This window comes from Culicoides brevitarsis, chromosome 1 (assembly GCF_036172545.1).
Source record: "Culicoides brevitarsis isolate CSIRO-B50_1 chromosome 1, AGI_CSIRO_Cbre_v1, whole genome shotgun sequence".
In the NCBI taxonomy this organism is placed as follows: domain Eukaryota; kingdom Metazoa; phylum Arthropoda; class Insecta; order Diptera; family Ceratopogonidae; genus Culicoides; species Culicoides brevitarsis.
This window is the reverse complement of record NC_087085.1, coordinates 13520306-13540644: the sequence shown is the minus strand read 5'-3', so window position 1 is coordinate 13540644 and position 20339 is coordinate 13520306. Positions and strand designations below refer to the sequence as shown.

The 20339-nt window shown below is 27.2% G+C and overlaps 1 protein-coding gene and 1 non-coding gene across 6 annotated transcripts; one reads left to right on the top strand and one right to left on the bottom strand.

The window, feature by feature from the left end:
• Positions 1-573: 573 nt before the first annotated feature.
• Positions 574-20027, bottom strand: LOC134834570 (rab11 family-interacting protein 4B). 5 transcript variants are annotated; one of them, XM_063849411.1, is made up of 10 exons: positions 19486-20027; positions 15129-15290; positions 14080-14182; positions 13578-13700; positions 9530-9571; positions 9336-9450; positions 3112-3533; positions 2131-2437; positions 1738-1776; positions 574-1285 (listed from the first exon to the last, which is right to left on the bottom strand). In XM_063849411.1, the coding sequence occupies exons 2-10, from the start codon at positions 15250-15252 to the stop codon at positions 1160-1162; spliced, it is 1401 nt and encodes a 466-aa protein (XP_063705481.1). In that variant the 5' UTR covers positions 15253-15290; positions 19486-20027; the 3' UTR covers positions 574-1159. The 5 variants fall into 5 exon arrangements, with proteins under 5 accessions (XP_063705481.1, XP_063705640.1, XP_063705718.1 ...); XM_063849570.1 differs by having other exon boundaries at positions 9336-9429; XM_063849648.1 differs by lacking the exon at positions 1738-1776.
• Trnav-cac (transfer RNA valine (anticodon CAC)) lies at positions 1477-1548 on the top strand. The gene has a single exon. It is a non-coding gene; the product is annotated as a tRNA-Val (tRNA).
• Positions 20028-20339: the final 312 nt, after the last annotated feature.

The following is a 20339-nucleotide window of genomic DNA, read 5'->3' as shown; positions in this document are numbered from 1 at the left end:
ATATCATTTCATAACTTATCTTTTTTGTATTTCTTGATGACTCATGGTCCTTTCAGACACTTAATCCTGCAGCTTCTTCTTCAATTTTCCGTTTTTCCTTTTTCATGATATTTAACATGAACCGTTTCGGATCCAGAAGTGTTATAAAAAACTATAAAAAGTGTTTGGAGTTCAAAATTTTGTAAAATTTTTATTAAATTTTTAAAAGGAAAAAGAAAAAAAAGAAAAATGTTACTTTTGTTCTTTGCCCCTTTGTTTTGGGCCCCCTCTGATTTCGCCCCTGAGGCTCGTAACTGGATTTCAACAACTACAGCGCCATCTATTATTACATTTTTTTAAATTTCATCCGTTTAACATATATGGTCACGTGACTATCATTAATATTTATTTAGATTTTTTTATAAGATTCATTAAAACTAAGCTTTCGCTAAAAAACTTAAAAAACTTAGAAAATTACAAAAAAAATTATTCCTTTAGAAAAATAAAAACACATCAACTTCAAATATAAAATATTCAATTAATTTATTTTTTGAATTTAAATTTCATTTTTATTAACATTATTATTATCGCAAGTTAACTATCCTAACGTGTTTAAATATCCTTAAAAAATAATACTAACGTAATTCCTAAAGTTTTTGTATATAGGCATGAAATATGACAGAAAATGTTAACAAAAAACAGCTTTTCTTTTTATTAAGGCTCTTTTGATTAATATTTTTTTTATGTTTAAAATACTTTTGAATTCGAATATTGCTTTAAATAGAGTAATTACAGGCCAATTTTTATTTGAAATCATCACACATGCAAATAAGAGCACGGAGAATTTAAAGGCAAATTTGTATAAATATGTTTTTTTTTCGTATAAACTTTTTTTCTTTTCCTTAATTTTTAATAAAAAATATATTTTATATAATATACTATAAAGGTAATATATATACGATTACATACAAAGGGGGGTTTTCAGGTTTTTAAATAAATTTTAAAAATTACAAGTTAAAAATAGACAACATTCAATTTTTTTTTCACTCCTGGAAGCTCCATCTTCTCACGAAAAAAATAAAAATATGGAGCGGAGTCAGCCTTTTTGATGAAAAATAATAATTTTTTTGTAAGGCTACAGTACAAAAAGTAGTAAAATCGTCCTTAAGAAGTGCAGTTTTTATGGAGCTGCTGATTTAACTTCGAGTAGTTGCGGGTAGTTTTCGACAATGTTCAACAGAATTGTGTCAATGTAGTGCTTCAGACGTTTATTCTCTTCTTCCTTGTCTTTGTAGGCTTCTTGTAGCTAAAAAATTAAAAGAAAATTTATTAAAATATTGTTTTATTTAGAAAATTAAAAGAAAAAAACTACAAAAAAAGTTAAAGAACCCCAAAAAATAACAAATAATATTAAATGTACACGTATTGAGTATGCGCTGTATGTACAAGATTTGCGTTAACTTCATATATGGCACTGGAATCAATACTCAGTATGTGGCTCAAATAGTGTAGTGGCAGCACGTCAGTCCCACACACTGAAAGTCGCAGGTTCGAACCCTGCTTTGAGCACAGCGGAATTTTTTTTATTAATTTTTTTTTAAATTTTTTACAAATTATTTTTTTTTATTAGTGCTTATTTACAGAAAATACGTGAAAAATTAGTAAATTATTAGAAAATTAATTAAAAAAGAAGAAAAGAAACGCCACCAAAGAAAAAATTTCTCTCTAATAACAAAAAGCAACTTTTCTGTTATTTACCTGAGACAAAGACTCTAATGTCGCGGAATCAATTGTATCCTGCAAAGTCACACAATAAACATTTTTTATGAATAAGTGTGGATTTAATTAATTTTTTTTGTAAAAAAAATATTGAAGTGGCCCAATGTGTGCGTAAAATTGTTAGTAAACAAATATTGCATGAAATAGAAATAAAAATAACAAAATCGTGAATTTATTTTTATTTTTTTGTGTAAAAATAACACAACAAATGCCACCTACAAACGCATCCAACACACACCGATTGTAATTTTCTGAATTACAAAATCGCTTCCTACTTCAACATCTTCTCACTTGTGATTTGTTTTTTTTTTCATAATTCTTGCATGTTTCAAGTGTGATTGTGTAATTTTAGTGATTTTTGAGTTAACTCACCTGCTGTTGGCCCATTGCCTCGAGTTCCTTCGCTAGACTGGCGGAAGTCCCGTTAAGTAGATTAATGCCCTGTTCCACGCCTCGCGTCAACATCATTGCCTGTAATTCCTCATTTGCCTCCTGGAGTTGTCGGTTTTGGTCTTTTAATTCACTCAGTTCGCGCGTTAGCTCTTCAAATCGAATGTCTTCGTTATTGTTGTTGCTCGCGGTGCTGCGACGACGTTCTTGGTTCTCTTGTCGCAGGAGGGTTAACTCGGTTTCCATTTCCTTGAGGATGAGTTCGGTTGTGGCTTTTTCTTCACGGTATCTAAAAATAAAAATTTTTTAAATGAAAAATTGATTTTTACAGAAAAAAATTAGATGTTTAAAATTTATTTTCATTTTAAATTTGTTTTTTTTTTGTCCTATGAAATTATTTCTTAAAATTAAAATAAAAATTGGCGAAAAAAAATTAAAAGTTTTTAATAAATAATTAGAAATAAAAAATGATCGTTTAAAAATTTTTTTGTAAATTTTTTTATTTGATTTTTTTTTTTATTAAATTTTTACATTAAAATTTGACTATTGAGTATGAAATTGAAAAAAATTATTAAAAATATTAAAATAATTTTTAAAAAATTAATTAAAATAATTTTAAAAAAATTTATTGAAATAAAATTAATAAAAAATTTTTAATTTTTAAAAAATATAGGTAATCCATGTTAAAATATAATTTTTATTATAAAAATTGTTTCTAATTCAATTTTTTTTAATTTCTCTTAAATAAAAAATTAAAAAAATAATAAAAATAAAAAAACAATTAAAAAAATCTATAAAAAATTTAAATTAAATTAATTAAAATTTAAAAAAATATGTAAATAATTAATTAATATTTTTTTTAATCATGAATTTTTTTTAATATTTGTCTCATTAGATTTTCGATTTTTTCAAATGAATAAATTAAATAAAAATAGTTTAAAATAAATTTGATGTAAATTTTACCTTTTATTACTGGCCTTTGTCTCAACGAGATCCTGCTGAATATTCATCAAGTTATCCCGCGTCTTCTCCAACTTGTCTTCCATATTTTGCATCTCGAGCGTTTGTTTCTCCATTTGCATCCGCAGTCTCTGTAACTCATCGCGCACATTATTTTTCTCCTGTTCCACGGTCCGAATGCGAATCTCGCAATTTTCTTGCAGCAAATTCGTTTCTCGTTCCGCGCGATTCAACAACTCCCGATGTCGCTTCTGTTCCTCCGCCAACCTTTCTTCCGCACGTAGCTCCGTGTCACGCAATTGCTCTTCGAGCATGTGATAACGCGCCTGCAGCACCGCATAATCCGCCTTCGTCCGTGACTTGATGTCGTCGACGTTGTTTTGTGTATCCGCCAGATTCGTAACTTGCCTCTGCAGTATTTCTAGCTGTAAAATTTAAAATAAAAATTTAAATAAATTTGTTGGTGCTAACAATCCACACACGCTCATAACAACACTTTAATGATAGTAATCAAAATTATCTCTGCTAATATTGTTTGCGCGAAAGAGACAAACGAGACGAGCTTTCAAGGTGAAGTTTTTGTTCCAACGAGCGAATAATGGATTGGGGAAGGTATGGCACGACTTTTCGACGGAATGAATGCATGCGCGGGCCCTGCAGCAGCGTAAATAATTGCCGAAACAACTTTTTATTATTTTTTTTTATCAAAAGGGCACGGCACACCAAAGACATAGAGGTCGTATGGTAGTTTGTTGACTTTTTTATGACAATGTTTTGAGTTGTTACATGTTATGCATGATGTTACGACACACTTCACGACATGAGTTCTTACCAGAAATGTCGAAATTTGTTCGAGAACAAGACGTTTAAAAAGATATTAACTACGATTTTCATTTTAAACTAAATTTTTCACACTTTACTCAATTTTTTTGTGTTTCATTAACCTTTAAAAGTTGAAAAAACAAAGATTTTAATCAAATTTTGAATTTCGTTTCATTGTTTGACGAAAATTGCCCAATAAATGCACGATAAATCATTAAAATTTACAGCTAGGGGCAATTTTTCGCAAGACCCCGAACGTTCAGAAGCAATTTAAAAACAAATATTTCTTGCCACTTAACTCAATTTCCTCTCAATTTGCAGCAAAATCAGAACAAAACCATAAAATCATCCAACTGCGTGTAAAATTGAGATCCACTTTGCAAATTTTTCACTAATTCCCGTTCACAAAACCAACTCCACAGCTTTCATATCGACTTTCATTGGGCTTTCAGGAAATCACTGCCCATGCAAAGGCCATATTTGTACAATTTATTAACAAAATCACGGCGAAAGTGCATGATTTTGATACGATTTCGACTGATTTCGACAAATAAATGCACCGAACGCGATAATTTATTCACAAAATTTAGCAACTGTGCGCGAAATAACAGCAAGTATTGCTTTTACACGCGAGAAATGCCCCATATGCCGTTTAAAATTTCCTAATCATTCAATAAAGCATAACAATGAGATAATAATTCATTCACACTCGGCATGCTTATCACTCGTTTTCGATTATTGTTGTTGTTTATTACCTTAGTTACAGCTACCTAAGAAGTAAAAATACACTTTCCGGAGTCATTGTGTCGTAAGTTGCTGTAACTTGTGTGAAAATTCGACGACTTGTTGTGTAAAAATGGTAAATTCACCGTTTTTTCTCTCTCGATTGCACTCGACAACCCGCAATTACATGTAAAAGTACCACTTTTTAATTGCAAATTTTACGATAAAAAGTAAAAACTAAACAATAACCGCTTTTATTAGCATCTCATAACTCGACAACGACGATTTGCGGAATAAATATTTAATCACAGTTACCTGTTCGCTTAATCTCTGTTGTAATTCCGTCGCCGCAATTTCGTTGTTGTTGTTGTTGCTTTTCGCACAACCATTGCCATTAAACTCTTTTCCCTTCACCATTTTCTGTTCTCTTTTCGGAAATGCATTGCTGCTACCGTTATTAACGCGATTTCCCTCATCGATTATGTTATTGCTCCGATTGCCGCTGTTGCCATTTTCGATGACGATGAAACTATTTGCGCCCGCATTGGCATTCGCAATCGCCAAACTCTCAAAGTCGCTCGGATGCAAACTCAGGAAAACGTCTTCGCTGTCGAGAATTTGATGCGAAATTGGCAGCCGACTGCCAGCTGTCGTCAATCGTGATCGCAGTTCGCCGTGCAGCACAGAATTTATCTTGTTATTTTGCGTTTCGAGATTGATTCCGGCCGAGAAGGGAGGCGAAGGGTTCGTTATTTGGAATTGACCTTCCCACATGTCGTAGTCGAGATCTAAGCTCGTTAAGCTGGGCATCGAAGGCTCAGCGGTGTCATGGAGTAATTTGTTTTTCATGTTTCACTGAGAATCGTTCGAAGAAATTAAAATAAAAGAAAAAAACGAAAAAAGTAAAGAAACACGACTTTGCGCAGACACTCGCGAACGAATACTAAAGCAACCTAAATTGTTTTGAGCAGAGTAGGTATTGAGTGAGTTGTGGGTATTTGGTACGGAAAAGTGTACGGAGTGACACTCACACACATCGTCATGCTTTAAGTAGTCGGAATAAAAGAGATTTATTGAATGAATTGGAGGAGAGTGGCTGGTTGTTTAGTGAATTTTTCGAGAAAATTGTTTATTATTGTATTAAAAATTAAAATAAATGAGCGTATTTTTAAAATTTTTAACTAAATTTATCATTTCGAAGCAATTTTAAGAATTTGAAAATTATCTGGTCAAAAATGTTTAATTAAAATTTTTAAAATAATAATTAAATTAAAATTGAATAAAAATTAAAATAAATTAATAAAAAAGTAAAATGAAATAAAATAATTATAAAATTCAAATAATATATTACCTAATTTAAATTAAATGAATAAATAAAATTTATTTAAAAATATTTAATTAATAAAAAATTAAAATAAAAATATATTCAAATTTTTCCTTCATGAACGATCAAAAATTTATTCAACTTCTTATCTTAATTTAAAAAAAATATTTTAAATTAAATTTCAATAAATTTATTGATTTTAATTCTTTATTAATTCTAATTATTTTAAAGATAAATTAATTTTGTGTTAATTTTCACACATTTATTAAATTTTATTTAAATTCAATTTTTACGAAAATTAAAAAATAAATAAATAAAAAAAATAATTTTAATTTTAATTATAAATAAATTTAATTTTTAATTTTTAATCAACAAAAAAATACAAAATCTTTGAATTTGGTTTAAAAATTGATTTTTATTTCGAATAAATTTCAAGAGATGATCAAAAATTTCTCTAAAGTGACTTAAAATTATTCAAATTTCAATTTTTTTGTTAATAAAAAATTTTCAAACTTGTCATTTTTTAAAATAATAATAAAATTTTATTAATTTTTTAAACAGACAGTTATCAAAACGTTAAAAATATCTAGTTTTTAGGCAAGAAAATCAACCTCAAAGGTAGTTAACTTAAGCAAACGCACAAATTTTCACGCCATATGATCACAACTTTACTCTTAACTGTTTCTACTATAATAATTTCTTTACTCTTCTCTCTTTTATTTTTTATTTAAATTTTTACAATTATTGCTCTATATGATAAACGATTCATTCAATTCGTTCATCCAACCACTCAGTAACTTTTCCAACTTTTTTTTTAAATAATAATTGAAGTAGTCACAAAAAATTTCTCGCATTGCACTTCTTTCTTACACGATTGATCAATTCATTGACACACAAAGCAACGTAAGAAGAGTAGTAAGAAAAGTAGGTATTAACATGTTTTTTTGTCGTTTACAACGGACTGGGGCGTGAGTTTTTATATCGATTGCATTAAATTATGCTAAGCCCTAATTCGTGCCATTTTTGAAAAAAACTATTACAAAATACGCTTTGCCATATTTGGAGTTATTTGAAGAGAGTCGTCACTCGTATGCAATCAAGCGTTGCTGATTTTATTATGTTTTCACATATGTTGAACATAAAATTAGGCATTGAAATTCCCAACTAAAAATTTAATTCAAATTTCAATCAATTGAGTTCACAGACAATGAAGAGATTTTTTTTATAAACAAATTAAAATTTTTCGGGAAAGTACAACAAATCAATCAAAATGAAATCGAATTAACATGAGCACCGCGTTGAGAGTAAGAGTGATCGGCACGATGAGGTTAATGAACGTATGTTTGTTTATGTTTTTTGGTAACACCGAAAATTATTCAAAACAAAAAAGTCGCTTTTATTGAAAGACCTTTCTTCAATATTTATGCTTCAAGACACAAAAACCGAAAATAGTAGTAAACAATTAACCACTTGGTGGTCTTACTTTTATTATTTTTGGGGCTTAGTTGTTTTCTTTTTGTTCGGTTTAATTAATAAAATCATTAACAACTTGTCATAACAACGATTTTTTTTTCTTTTTGGAAATGGTTTTGCGTAATGTATTCCAATTAGACAAAAAATGATTTTATCTTGTGTTTGTTTATAGTTACATGGAAAGTCAATCAGTAACGCTCGTTATGGCAGAAAACTGTTGAATAAGTCACTCAAAGAGATCAAGCTTAGTTTTTTTCTTTTCAAAATTTTCCATTAAATAAATTTAATTTTATATTTCTATTTAAAATATTTTTAATTTTAACAAAAAAAAAATTAATTTTATGCAAAAAAAAATTGAAGTCATAAGATAAAATTATCAATTTAATTAAAAAAATTATTTTAATATAAAAAAGAAACATTTTTATAAAAATATTTTAAAATAATTATTATAATATTTTTTTTAAATAAAAAACAGTATTAGGTAAAATTAAATATTTAAAAATTATTAAAATAAAATTAATCATATTTTCGTATAAATTTTAAGATTTGAAAAAGAAAATAAATTTTTTTAAAAAAATTTTTATTAATTTTTTTTAATAAAAAAATTAAAATAATTTATTTAATTATTATTTATTTTTTTTAAATAAACATTTAAATGAAATTGGCTTCACATAATAATTAAATATTTTAAAAGCAAAAAAAAAATATAATAATTAATATTTTTGCATAAAAATTAATATTTTTTAAATTTAACTATCAATTTTAATAATTTTTTGTTTTTAATTTTTATTATTAAAATATAATTTATAAAAAATCATCATAAGATTTAAAATAAATGAATTTTACATGAATATAATCCAAGTATCATTTTCAACTTGAACCAAACTTGCATGAAATCGCACAAGTTTCTTGTATCCAATTCGAATGAAGAAGTAACGGCATCAAAATTTTTACACAAAATTCCAAATTTCGGCTTTGAATCATTAATTCCTATTAATTTCGTACTCTTTCACGCACTTTTACCGGTAATTGCCTTTGTAAATACCGTAAAAGGTATTCCGGAATAACAATTGAACTTGAAAACTTTGCAAATTAAAAAATATTCACACACAAAAAATCCACGTCTCGTCTATTTCCGATCAAATCAAATCAAAAAGTGCGAAAAAACAGACGTTTACGCACTTTAATTGCCATTTCATTCCATTAAAATTCATTAATTCATGTGCGAAGTGTGCTGCGATGCCATTTCAAGTTTTTTATTAAATAATAAAAAAAAATGGATACGAGTTTAACAAGTTTTTTTTTCGTGATTTCTTTAATTTAATTGATAGTCATGATTTCTAGTGGACACTTGATGCTTATTTACAAGTCTATGAGTGGGAATGAAGTTGTTGTTATTTAATTTCATTGATCAACTTCTCACGATTTTCGTTCGATTTTGTGTCACTTTGCACTGATCTGTCTCCAAGGGCATTTTTTCACTTAATTTTTTTTGTGTAAATCCATTTATGACACCGCATGTTCTTAAATTTTACATTTTATCGCTTACACGAGATAATAAATTTGTCTTCAAATCCACTTTCGGAAGATTAGAATTACATTTCGTCTCACGCATCCACAAAAAATGTCGTTTTTATCAATTTTTTAGAGTTCATAAATTAATTTAACGAAGATGCGTTCGTTTTTATGTCACTTTATATCGGTCACTGATAGATAATTGTTGTTTAAATTGATGAGACCGACCAGATAACTGAACAAATTCCAATTATTTGTTATTTTCGTTCTTTATGACTCGTTCGTTGTCTCTTACTCGGAATTTATTGCACCACGGGACGTTTGAAGTTTTCACAATATTAGCAGGGAATTTTTTGGTTCGTCAACTCACCTTATGATTGAGATCTTGCACATCTTCGAGACTCAGGTCGCTGTAAACGTCCTCCGTCGTGTCACAATTGGAGCTGCGCCCGGAACTGTTGAAGCTGGATGAGCGATAAAGATGACTAAAAATTAAATAATTTTTGAGCTTCAAAGCATGCAGAAGCGAAAAGCTTAAAAAAATAATAAAAATTTTATATTTACCTTGCTAACGCATTCGAGCTCAACTGTTGTCTTTTTCCAGAACTGCAATGAAAATACATAAAAAAAATTATTTATTTGGAATACTTGAACGTAACTGATGTTGACGCGTTGATCATTTGATTGCGAATGTGTGTGGAAATGTATGTACCCAAATAAAATAACGCATTGCAAAAAAAAAAGAGTTTTTTTTAAATAAAAACAAACAAAAAATGTGTTCAACTAATGTTATGTTCGCATAAAAAGAGGTATAGTGCGACGTATGTAGTGGCAAATTGCTGGCTATGGTAAATAAATATATGAAATTATAATCATATGATTGACCGAGTTGATCAGCATAATCAAGTAGGCAGGGACTGTAAACTCTTAAAAATGTTTTTTCGCTCAATTAAGGTTCAATTAAGGGTTTTGATGTTGGGATATTTGCGAAAAATGTCATTTTGGATTTTTTTCTTTGAGGTAAGTCTATTTAAAAATATTATTTTTAATAAAATTTTTACCTTTGAATGAATTTTTGTAAATTTTTAAAAAAATTAATTAATTTTTAAATTTTATAAAATTATTTTTTTTTTTTAAATATTTTATTTCAATTTTTTTCATTATTTTTTATAAAAATTATTTTTTTTTTGTATTTTAATTTGTAATTATTTTGTATTTTATTTTTAATTTTTTTAGTTCGAAGTCAACTTCAAGAATATTTTTACCATTTTTCAATTAAAAATTTAATAAAAATCAATTTTTTTATAAATTTTCATTTTTTTTAATTAAATTCTGAAAGTATTTTGTGTAACTTTTAAATTAAAAAATATTAAATTAGAAGCCTAAAAATCAAAAAAAAAATAGATTTTCTTAAAAAAGTAATGCGAAAAATTAAAAATTTTACTTTTAAATGAATTCTTTTTACAAGATATCAGTCAAAATTTTACATAAAATTCAAACTTTAGAGCAATTTTTTTTAAAAAGAAGTTTTTCAACATTTTTAAAAATTTTTAAAATTAAAATTTTTAATTTTTTTTTTTAAAGCAAGAGCTCTAAGAAATTTCGATTTTAAACGAACTAAATCCCATTCGTCACATTTTTAACTCTAAAAATTCTTCACTAGTTCACTTCACTAACAAAATTTTCTCATCAACCGTTGGAATTCAAGCCATATCACACATCCCAATTACGGTAAATTGATGCTCCAAGGTCTCGTCTAACTAAATTTCGATCTCCATATCAACATTCAACTCTAAAAAAAGGTATTTTCCACTCGATATTACGCAAGACGCAGTATAATTGCCACCGTTTCTGACCCATGTAAAATATTCAGTATGCAGAGCTAATTTTACAGGTGAATTGCTCGCTGACCGGATAGCGGCACGTAATAACTTCGGAGCATGCCGCGATAGACAACGTGATAGATGACTCGGAAAACTTTACTTTTGATTGACGCTTTTCTCCGGAACTTGAATTTTTTTTGAATAATTTCTTAATTTCACGTCTTTTTAAACTTTTTAACAATTAGTTCTTTATTAATTCACACAAAAAAAAATTGTTTTGTTGTGATTTGGTTTAATTTTTGCGGCACGGTTGTCAAAAACTGCACAACTAACGAACTAACAAGTGAGAGTGAGTACATATATTTTGCTTGACCATGCACGACCAACACATTTTTCTATTTGTAAAAATTTTAATAGACACATAATGCAATAATATAGAGTGACATGACCATTCATTCGTTTGTTTATTATTATTATTATTATTACCTTTCATCATTTTTGAAATTTTTATACAATAAAACTTTGTAATGATTGTTCATTATGGCCATTGAAATATGAAATAAACCCCCAACTTTATTGTTATTTTAATAAATTTTTTTTTGCACGATCGAACGACGACGCGACGTACTATTTCGACGTAACCGTAAATAAAAAACAAAAAAAATATTTGAATAAATACTTTGGACGAAATTAACGCTATGTACTCTCTCGCAAAATTGTCACAAATAACTGAGTTGGATTATCTAACTGTCGGTCGGTTAAGCCTCAAAAGCATATTTTTTTTGTATGTTCGTGCGTGTATGTGTGGCTCTTCGTGTCGTTTTCGCATCGTCGTCACGCGAACTGCATATCGCTTCGGATTTCTGATGCTTATCAGCGTCAAATGTACAACAAAAAGACAGATAATAGAAAATAACCTTTTTTTTAACGCAACGCACTTGTACCTACAAAGAGAAACTGATCAATTAATCAAAAAATAGTTTAACGCTTCACTTCGTCGTCAAAGTCATTCGCGCACCGTATCTAAGTTATTTGAGTCTTTATCTGCTTAATTTTCATGAGAAAAACACTAAAAATGTGTGTAAATGACCGAAATTTACGTGAATGAACAATTGACAAACAAATTGTCGGTAAATTGGTGATAAAAAAATACTTTTGCGCTTTCTCTCGATATTCGCTGTCGTCATTATTATTTATTTTCTTTTGTAGAAACAAATAAATAATAATAATACAAAAACATGCAAGTTTTTTTTCGTAAATGCCTTATTATTATTATGTTTCTGTGAAATATTTTTATTAGTCCAATAATCCCTAAGCAGTAAGCACATTTAATGAGTTCACTAACTTTTACGCAAAAATAGAACAACTCGCGTTTTTGATCACGTTCTAATCGTTTTTTCGTGAAATTAAGACTTGTGACACGAGATCGCGACATGTGCAGGGGTTAAAAATGTCATTGGGTGTGATTTTGGTCGGAAAATCCAATAAATGGGTAATCTTGTTAGTAAAAGGTTATAAATAAATGAAAATTTTGCGTGAAAGTGTTTGAATGTCGTCAGCGGAGGACGCGATGACGTTCAAGGAGGCATGAAATGATTTATTAAGGCTGATACAATAGTTCAAAATGTTTTGGATTTCCTTTTATTGATTTTTTGGGGAATTTTTATGGATGAATATTTTAAATTGAGTATCTTAAGTATCAAAAAATGTATACATTTTGGTACATTTTTGATAAATTTTGAATAAAAAAAAATAAAATAAAATAAAATTTCACAAAAATCTTAATTTTTTTTTCTATTTATTTAATTAATTTATTTATTTATTTAATTAATTAATTAATTTTATTTAAATTTTTATAAAAAATTATTAGATTTATTGATTTATTTTGAATTATTTTCCAATTATTTTTAATTATTAATTCAGAAGTTTAGGACTAATTAAAAAAATTAAATTAAATTTCATAAAAATCAATTCAAAAGTCAGTATTTTTCCCTATATTTTTTTCATTTTTTAATTTTTAGGTAAAAATGATCAAATTTTTGTAATAAAATAAAAAAAAAAAATAAGAAAAAATGTAAAATTATAATAAAAAAAAATTGCTAAAAATATTTTCAAAAAATTAACTTTGTTAATTTAACTTATTTTTTTTTTAAATATTCGTCAAGGATTTAAAATAAAAAAAAAATAGAAATATAAAAAAAAAGAAATGAGAAAATCCAAAATATTTTCTAAAATTGTAATTGACTTTAATTTGCGAATATTTGTGTATTTTTATTTTCGTTTTCTTGAACCAAAATGTTAAACTAGAATGGCAAAGAGCAAAAAAATGAGTCACTTTAAAGGTGTGAATGCGATGATCTTATTCACGATTCTACGTAAAAAATGTTAAAAACACGAAAAACTTCTTTTACTTTTTATTCAAAAAAGCCCATTGTCGTGATTTTTTGACACAAATTTGTTTATTTTTTATTATTTTATGACTCCTTTGCTCGACGAGGTAATTTAGAGTTCACATTTTTTTTTAATAAATCACTTTTTAATCACTGCGACGAAAAAAAAAATGAAAGCGACCACATGTATCTAATATTTTTCATAAATTACAAATTTGTTGAACTCTCGACATTTGGAGATTAGTGAGATTTACGATGCACGAAAGACGATTCATATGTCAGTTTAATATTTTTTTTATCGCTTCATCTTATAAAATAAATTTGCCACTTGAACGAATATTTTTTTTTTGCAACTTTCACACATTTAATCGCCACAATTGATCAAAAAAAGCCACTTACTGTCTCATTGATCCCCATCGACGATTGGGTAACGCGTCGTAACTTGTATTATTCCTTGGATTGCTGCCGCGTAAGCTTGTCCTTGACCACGAATTTCTCGACAATGTGTTCCGTTCGCCGTCACTGCAGCAAATGAATTATCGTTCAAAATGAAATGAAACAAAAAAAATGACATCAATTTATTAAAGTATTGCACTAATTAAATTACAGTGAAGAACGAAAATGAAAATATTTCATTTGAACTCCGCTACCTTCCACGCGATCGCAATCAACAAACACGTATGTATGATTTTATCGGCTTTTTTGTTTAATATTTTGTAGTTTTCTGTCTATTTCACAAAAAAAACAGCTGTATATTGTGTAAACGCTTTATAATAATTATATGAAATTTATTATTCAATCGTCATTGGTAACGTTTTTCAATAAAGCACACATAAAAGAATATCATCATCGATTTACGTCATTTTCGTTGGGAAAATTAAAAATTTATGAAAAAACTTACCCGATACCGATGACCGTGTGATTCATTTCAGGAGCAAGGTCCAATTCGCTCTGCTCATTTTCGCCAAATCCTTCGAATGACTCGCCAGACGAGGAAGCAATTTCTAGTTATATAATGCAAAAGTGGTGTCGTAGCGAAGAAATTATAGCATGAAAGAAAAAATAAACAAAAAAAATGAGGAAAAATATTAAAATTAGTGGCGAGGCGATTATAATTATTATCTGCTATTATTTATGGTAATAAATAATGTTGGTTGCTTGCGCTTAGCTGTTACAAGTCTTGGAACAATATTATTTTTTTATTTAATTAATTTTGAATTTCAATTTTAATTTTAAATTAAATTTTAAAAATTAAAAAAAAAAATTAAATTTTTTTAAAAATATTAAGTTTAAATTTAATTTAATTATTTATTTAAATTAATTTTTATTTATTTTTGATTAAAAATTATTAATTTCCCACGAAGGATTTTTTTTTTTATAAATTTTTGTTTTAATTTGAATTATTTTTAATTTGTTGTAAATAAAATTTAAAAAAAAAATTTTAAATTTTTATTTAAAAAAAAATTAATTGGAGTTCGATTATCGAAATTGTTGTATAAAAAAAATTAAAAAAATTTTATTTAAATTTTCAAATTTTTTTTAAATTTTTGCAATTTAAAAATGCGATTTAAATATTTATTTATTTTTAATTCAAAAATTTGTTATTTAAAAATTTTAAATACTGTTTGTCATTAATTATATTATTCAATTTTTTTATATTTTATAAAAATTAAAATTTTTAATTAATTAATTAATTTTTCATGCAAATAAAAATTAAATTTTAATTTAATTTAATTTATTAATTTAACTTTTAAATAATTTTTTTTTATTTTATGATTTTTCTACCAATTTATTTATGACAATATATTGCACGAATTTAAATATTTTTTTCCAAGTCTTGCTATTAGCTGTTTATTCAAGAGAACAGTTAAGCCAAGCTAGACAAACTTCCTTTATTCTTAAAAATTTTTTTCCTCAAGTTATGTCACAGTTAACCGCTAAGAAAATTACCTGTACTCGGTCGCTTATTATCCATTGTACTATCTACGTTTATTGTGTCATTTAATCTTAATTGAAATATCGGTGTTGCACTTGCGATCTGACTTCTCGATGCTTTGTACGGTGACACTACCATTATAGTCGTAGCATTGATAATGATGGGAAAAAGTCACACTGAAACAGACAATGAACTACAATTATTTTACAAAATTATTACAATTTTTTTTTTAATTTTTATTTTTTAGCCGGTTCTTGTTCGTTCGACAGTCGCGCTTCAACTGAATAATCTTTTCTTCTCTCGAAACCACTCGAGGGGCGGATTACTACGATTTTGGATAAGAATGACACGTACACGTGCAGACAACTCACAGATGTTCCATCCCGGAATAGGAGAGAGGAGATACAAAGGTCCTGATGATACAAATAACAGATAAAACTAAAAGGATCACGTTACATGGTGAACTTCCGTTCTTCTGCGTACTTGCCAAAGGTATTATTTTTTTTTCTAATAAATGATTGCGACAAGAAATCCACTTATCGCAGTTTATGTTTGTTTTTCTTTCTACAGTTCAACATGTTTTCGGCCGACGACGACGTGGATTTGAATGAACAGATGCAATTTTGCTTCTATTTTTAACATTTTTATATGAAGTTCCTCCCAATTTACAAATCTGTTGCAGCAACACATCTGTTTGGAAGCGAAAACATGCATATAAAACATTTTAGATAAGATTGCAGATGATTTCTTGCTAAGTTTTTTTTTATATTTGTGAATAAAGAGAGCAGGTATAATTTTTTTATTAAATTATTTCTTCGCTTTCTTCATGCAATATGATGCGTGTGTGTCTTGCGCGATGCTCAATGCACATATGGTTCGTATTTGTATGGAAATTTACTTCTTTTTATGACTAATTAAATGTTTTCTATAGAAAAATAGGCAAAGTGGCAGAAAAGTCATTAACGGGATCCTAATATTTTGAAAATAGATCAGCTGGTGTGCATCCTGCCAAATGTTTTCGGGGTATGAAGGAGCGCAGAACGGATCACGTGAGTGTTAGAGGTTAATTAAAAGGTCTTGTTAAGGAAATAAAATATTTGTAAGGGAAGCTGTGAGACAGGAGCATGTGTTAATTTGATAAATGGAGTCACAGAAGTTGATCTTTAGACATGGTTGGGCTACTATTGAAGAATTTTTTTTCAAAATTTTCACTAATTTTGTGTAATTTTTTATCAAAAGAAGCCTAAAAAGTCTAATTTAAAACAATTTAAAAAAATAAAAAATATTTTATTAATAAAACGTGATGTTTTTGTGACTCGCTATTTTTTTTAGCCTGAAAAATCTCTTAAAATAACAAGACATAATTAATTAAATTAAATTAAATTAATTTTTTAAAAAATATTTAAACTTTGAAGAAATTTTGAAATCGATTTAAAATTAATTTAATAAAAAATTTAAATAATAAATTATTTTAAAATCGACTTCAAAATTTTATCAAAGTTTAATTTTTATTTTAAATTATTAAAATAATTAAATATTTATTAAATTTAATAAATTTTGATTAAAATTCTAAATTTTAATTTTTAAATCTGAAAAAAAATTATTTCGTATTAAAATCTTAAAATTTTTTTACAAAAATATATTTTTTTAAATTTAATTTCTTATTTCGTCTCTTGTCGCGTCAAAAATTTTCAATTGCGAAACACAAATTTTTCACATTTGACCCATAAATACTTCATAATCCGACGTTGTAATAGAAATTTCTTGTTAATTTGACAACAATCTGCCTCAATCTGTTTCTAATTAAATAAATAAATAACTTTCATTCTAATAAAAAAAAGAAAAATTTCTGTTAATAACTTTTCATGCATTTGCCTTATGCCATGTCGCGTGTCCTTGTACGTCTTCTATCAAATTAATAAGCTACCAGATCCTTTACTGGATAACATTTCTCGTAAAATCAGATTAATTTACACACAACAACCACACATAATCTCATTTTTCCTTGTAATTGGATTATCCTAAGTTCATTGAAATGGCGCCAGTCATAAAATCGAATGAAGGAATTTACTGAAATTCAGTAGTCTAGTTCATTATTTCATGCTAAAATGCTTGAAAAATCACTTTTACTCAACGTCTCATGTGAAAAACCTTCATTTTCCGCCCAACTTTTAACAAGAAATAAATTAAGGAAGGTTGATCCTACTGAATTTGGATTAAAATGTAAATAATGCAACTCTCGTTATATGAACTTCCTCTAACATATTGAATAAACGTATTCGCCTCACGTAACAACAATAGCAGCTTTCAATATTCTTTCTAATTGTGTGTTCAAGTGGGATGAACGACTATACAAAAAAAAAATCATTTTTTCAATAAATAATGACTTGTGCCAACAATTAACCGACAAAAAATTTTTTTTTCGGATAATTGAGTGTGAGTAATAAATACTTTTGCAGCCAAAAATGTGTCGGCAAGGGGCTTGTCTGGCATACATTTCGAGAGTATATTTTTTGCCGTTACTTGTCTTTGAAATGACTTTTGAGATTTATGACTTAATTTGGAGTTGAAAACGTGAAAAAAAATATTTCAAGGTCTTTAAGCCGCAAAAGGCAAGTGTGAAGGACATTTTCCTATAAGATTTTTATTTTTGTAAATTTTGACGTTATTTTGTCATTTATTTAATATTTGCCATTAATTTTTAAACAATTTTGATATTAAAAAAATTAAAATTAATTAAAAAATTTTAATAAAAAATTAAAGTATTGAGAAAAAATTTGACAAAAAATTGATTGAAAAATTTAAAAAAATATTTTTTTTAATTTTAATTATTATTTTTTTTTTTAATTTTAATTAATTTAAAAAATTTTTTAATTAAAAAAAATGAAATTAAATTAAAAACTAAAAAAAAAATGAAATTGAATTAAATTAAATAAATTATTTTTTTTCAATTTTATAATAAAAATAAATCTCAAATAAAATAATTTTAAATAATGATAAAATTCGATATACAGCCAAATTTTTCAATTTTTTTTATTAATTAAATTAAATTAATTCAAAATTTGAATTTAATATTTTTGAATTAATTTTATTATTAAAGTTTTGAAATAAAATAAAAACTAAAAATAAAATTACTTCAAAAATTTTATTAATTTTTGAAGCTTTAAATAAAATTTCTTAAAAAAAATTATAATAAAATTGAGGAAAATTTATTTGAAAACTCGAAGTTTAAATTAAAATTTAATTAAAACCAAAATATTACAAAAAATTAATAAAATTAGATACAAATGAAAATTATTAGAAAATAATTCAATTTATTATAATTTTTCCCTTGACAATATTTTTATCATGTTAACTAATCCATTTACTCATAATGACAAAAAAATCACTTAAGCTCAATTTTATTCCTTCCAATAAACTTCCTTTTAATCTCTCTGACCAACGACACGCTCAAAATTTTAATGAGCCCATAAATAATTTGTCGACAGACACATAATGTGTTAACTTTTTAGAATATTTATATGAAGTGTTTTTAAAATAATAAACAAAAAATTAACTCGGTGGCAGACAATGATTGCCTTAACCTTTGAGACAAGCACGCAGCAAGTACTTTTCATTAAAAAATTAAACAAATAAATTATTTATAGCCTCAAAAATGATCTGCATATACCATAAATTTATCATTAGGCTATCGTGAGAGGGACCTTGCAAACAAAAATAGAAAAAAAATTATAGCTATTCAAAAGAATCGTCTAACAAACAATAAAAATATAATAAGCAGTTGCCCGTACACCTCAACGTATCGATTTGTAACAATAAATTTATGATCGATTAATATAGCGCTTGTCACATGCATGATTTCCACTCATTCATTGAAGAAAATTCAAAAGAAATTTATTTCTTCAGTCGAAAAAAGGTCATGGCAGGCAACTTTTCTAATGGCATAACGTTCAAGGGTGGTAGATCCCTTTCTGCAGATAACGATGAAGAATGAAGATGCACTTTTTTTGTTTTGTATCTAATGACTTGATCCGTCAACCGTAACAATTCCATTGCTATGAGAAGGGATCACGTTCTGAAAAAATGTATTTTTTCTTTAAAACAATAAACTTTGTGCAAACATACGTCGTTGTCGTAAACAAAAATTCCATATGTGAGAAAAAGATGTGAGACGTCCACAGCAACACACAGAGCAATACAAATGAACGGCAATAGCAACGGTTACATTCATTCAGGTGAGTAAATGTTGAAATTGAAGTTCCGAAGACGAAGCGAAACGAACGAGAAGAAGGCAAAAAAATATCAAATAAAAACCTGTTTCACACATTGATCGTCGTGTATGATCAGTGGAATGTTTCTGTGGACACATACCTCTCCTCTACCTTTCTCCTGATATTTGACCGAGTTCTGCGAAACCTTCCAAATCCTTGTTTTTGTAATGATGTCGCGTAATGCAGGATTGAATAATGACCTCTTTTGATTATTACGAGCGATTATTAGAGCAAATTCCTTGCTTTTATATTCTAATTGGATAAATTTCTGTGTGTTTGTTGTTGTTGCTAGTCGTAGTTATTGACAATACACTCACGTACAAAGAAATTTTTAGCTTACAGGTAAATTTTTTGGCTTGAATTCCTGATTTATTTCGAGAATTCGCGGGTTTTAAGTACAAATTAGGAGATTTCTTTGTTTTTCTATGATTTTTTTGATAAATTATGGACACAAACACTAAATTAAAATATTTTAAAATAAAATTTCAAACAATAACTTTGCTATTTTTTGCAGTTTTGTTAGGATTTTTCATTGAATTTCACTGCGATCGTACTATAGACTCGTTCTGATTCCTTTTTTGATGAATTTTAGCACGATCAAAGCCCTAAAAAGCCATTTAGAGCCTTTTTGTTCGAGCAACGAGCAATGTACGTCTTTACGGGAACGAATTTTACGGGAACTGAAGTGACAATGGAGATTTTCGATTCTCGAATAACTCGATTGTTTGACGTTTACTTGGAAGATTTGTTTGAATTTTGTTTACGTTGAGGAGAATGAGACTTGAAATCACTGAAAAAAATTTAAATTGATGAAAAATTGAATAAAAAATGACTTTTTTGGTAACATATATGCTCTTATCGTGCGCTACAAAGAATATTTTTGGAATAAACTGAGGCTGTTGCCAAAAGTTGGCTTAAGTTTTGTAAAATTTTAATGAAAAAATTTAATTTTTA

Bases quoted from the DNA above. Each gene is read 5' to 3' on its own strand.
- LOC134834570 (XM_063849334.1), bottom strand. From the start codon at position 5,502: ATGAAAAACAAATTACTCCATGACACCGCTGAGCCTTCGATGCCCAGC. The intron at 3,534-4,968 runs GTAACTGTGATT...TAAATTTTACAG, and splicing joins AACAGAGATTAAGCGAACAG to CTAGAAATACTGCAGAGGCA. The intron at 1,777-2,130 runs GTGAGTTAACTC...GTGACTTTGCAG, and splicing joins AGGCAATGGGCCAACAGCAG to GATACAATTGATTCCGCGAC.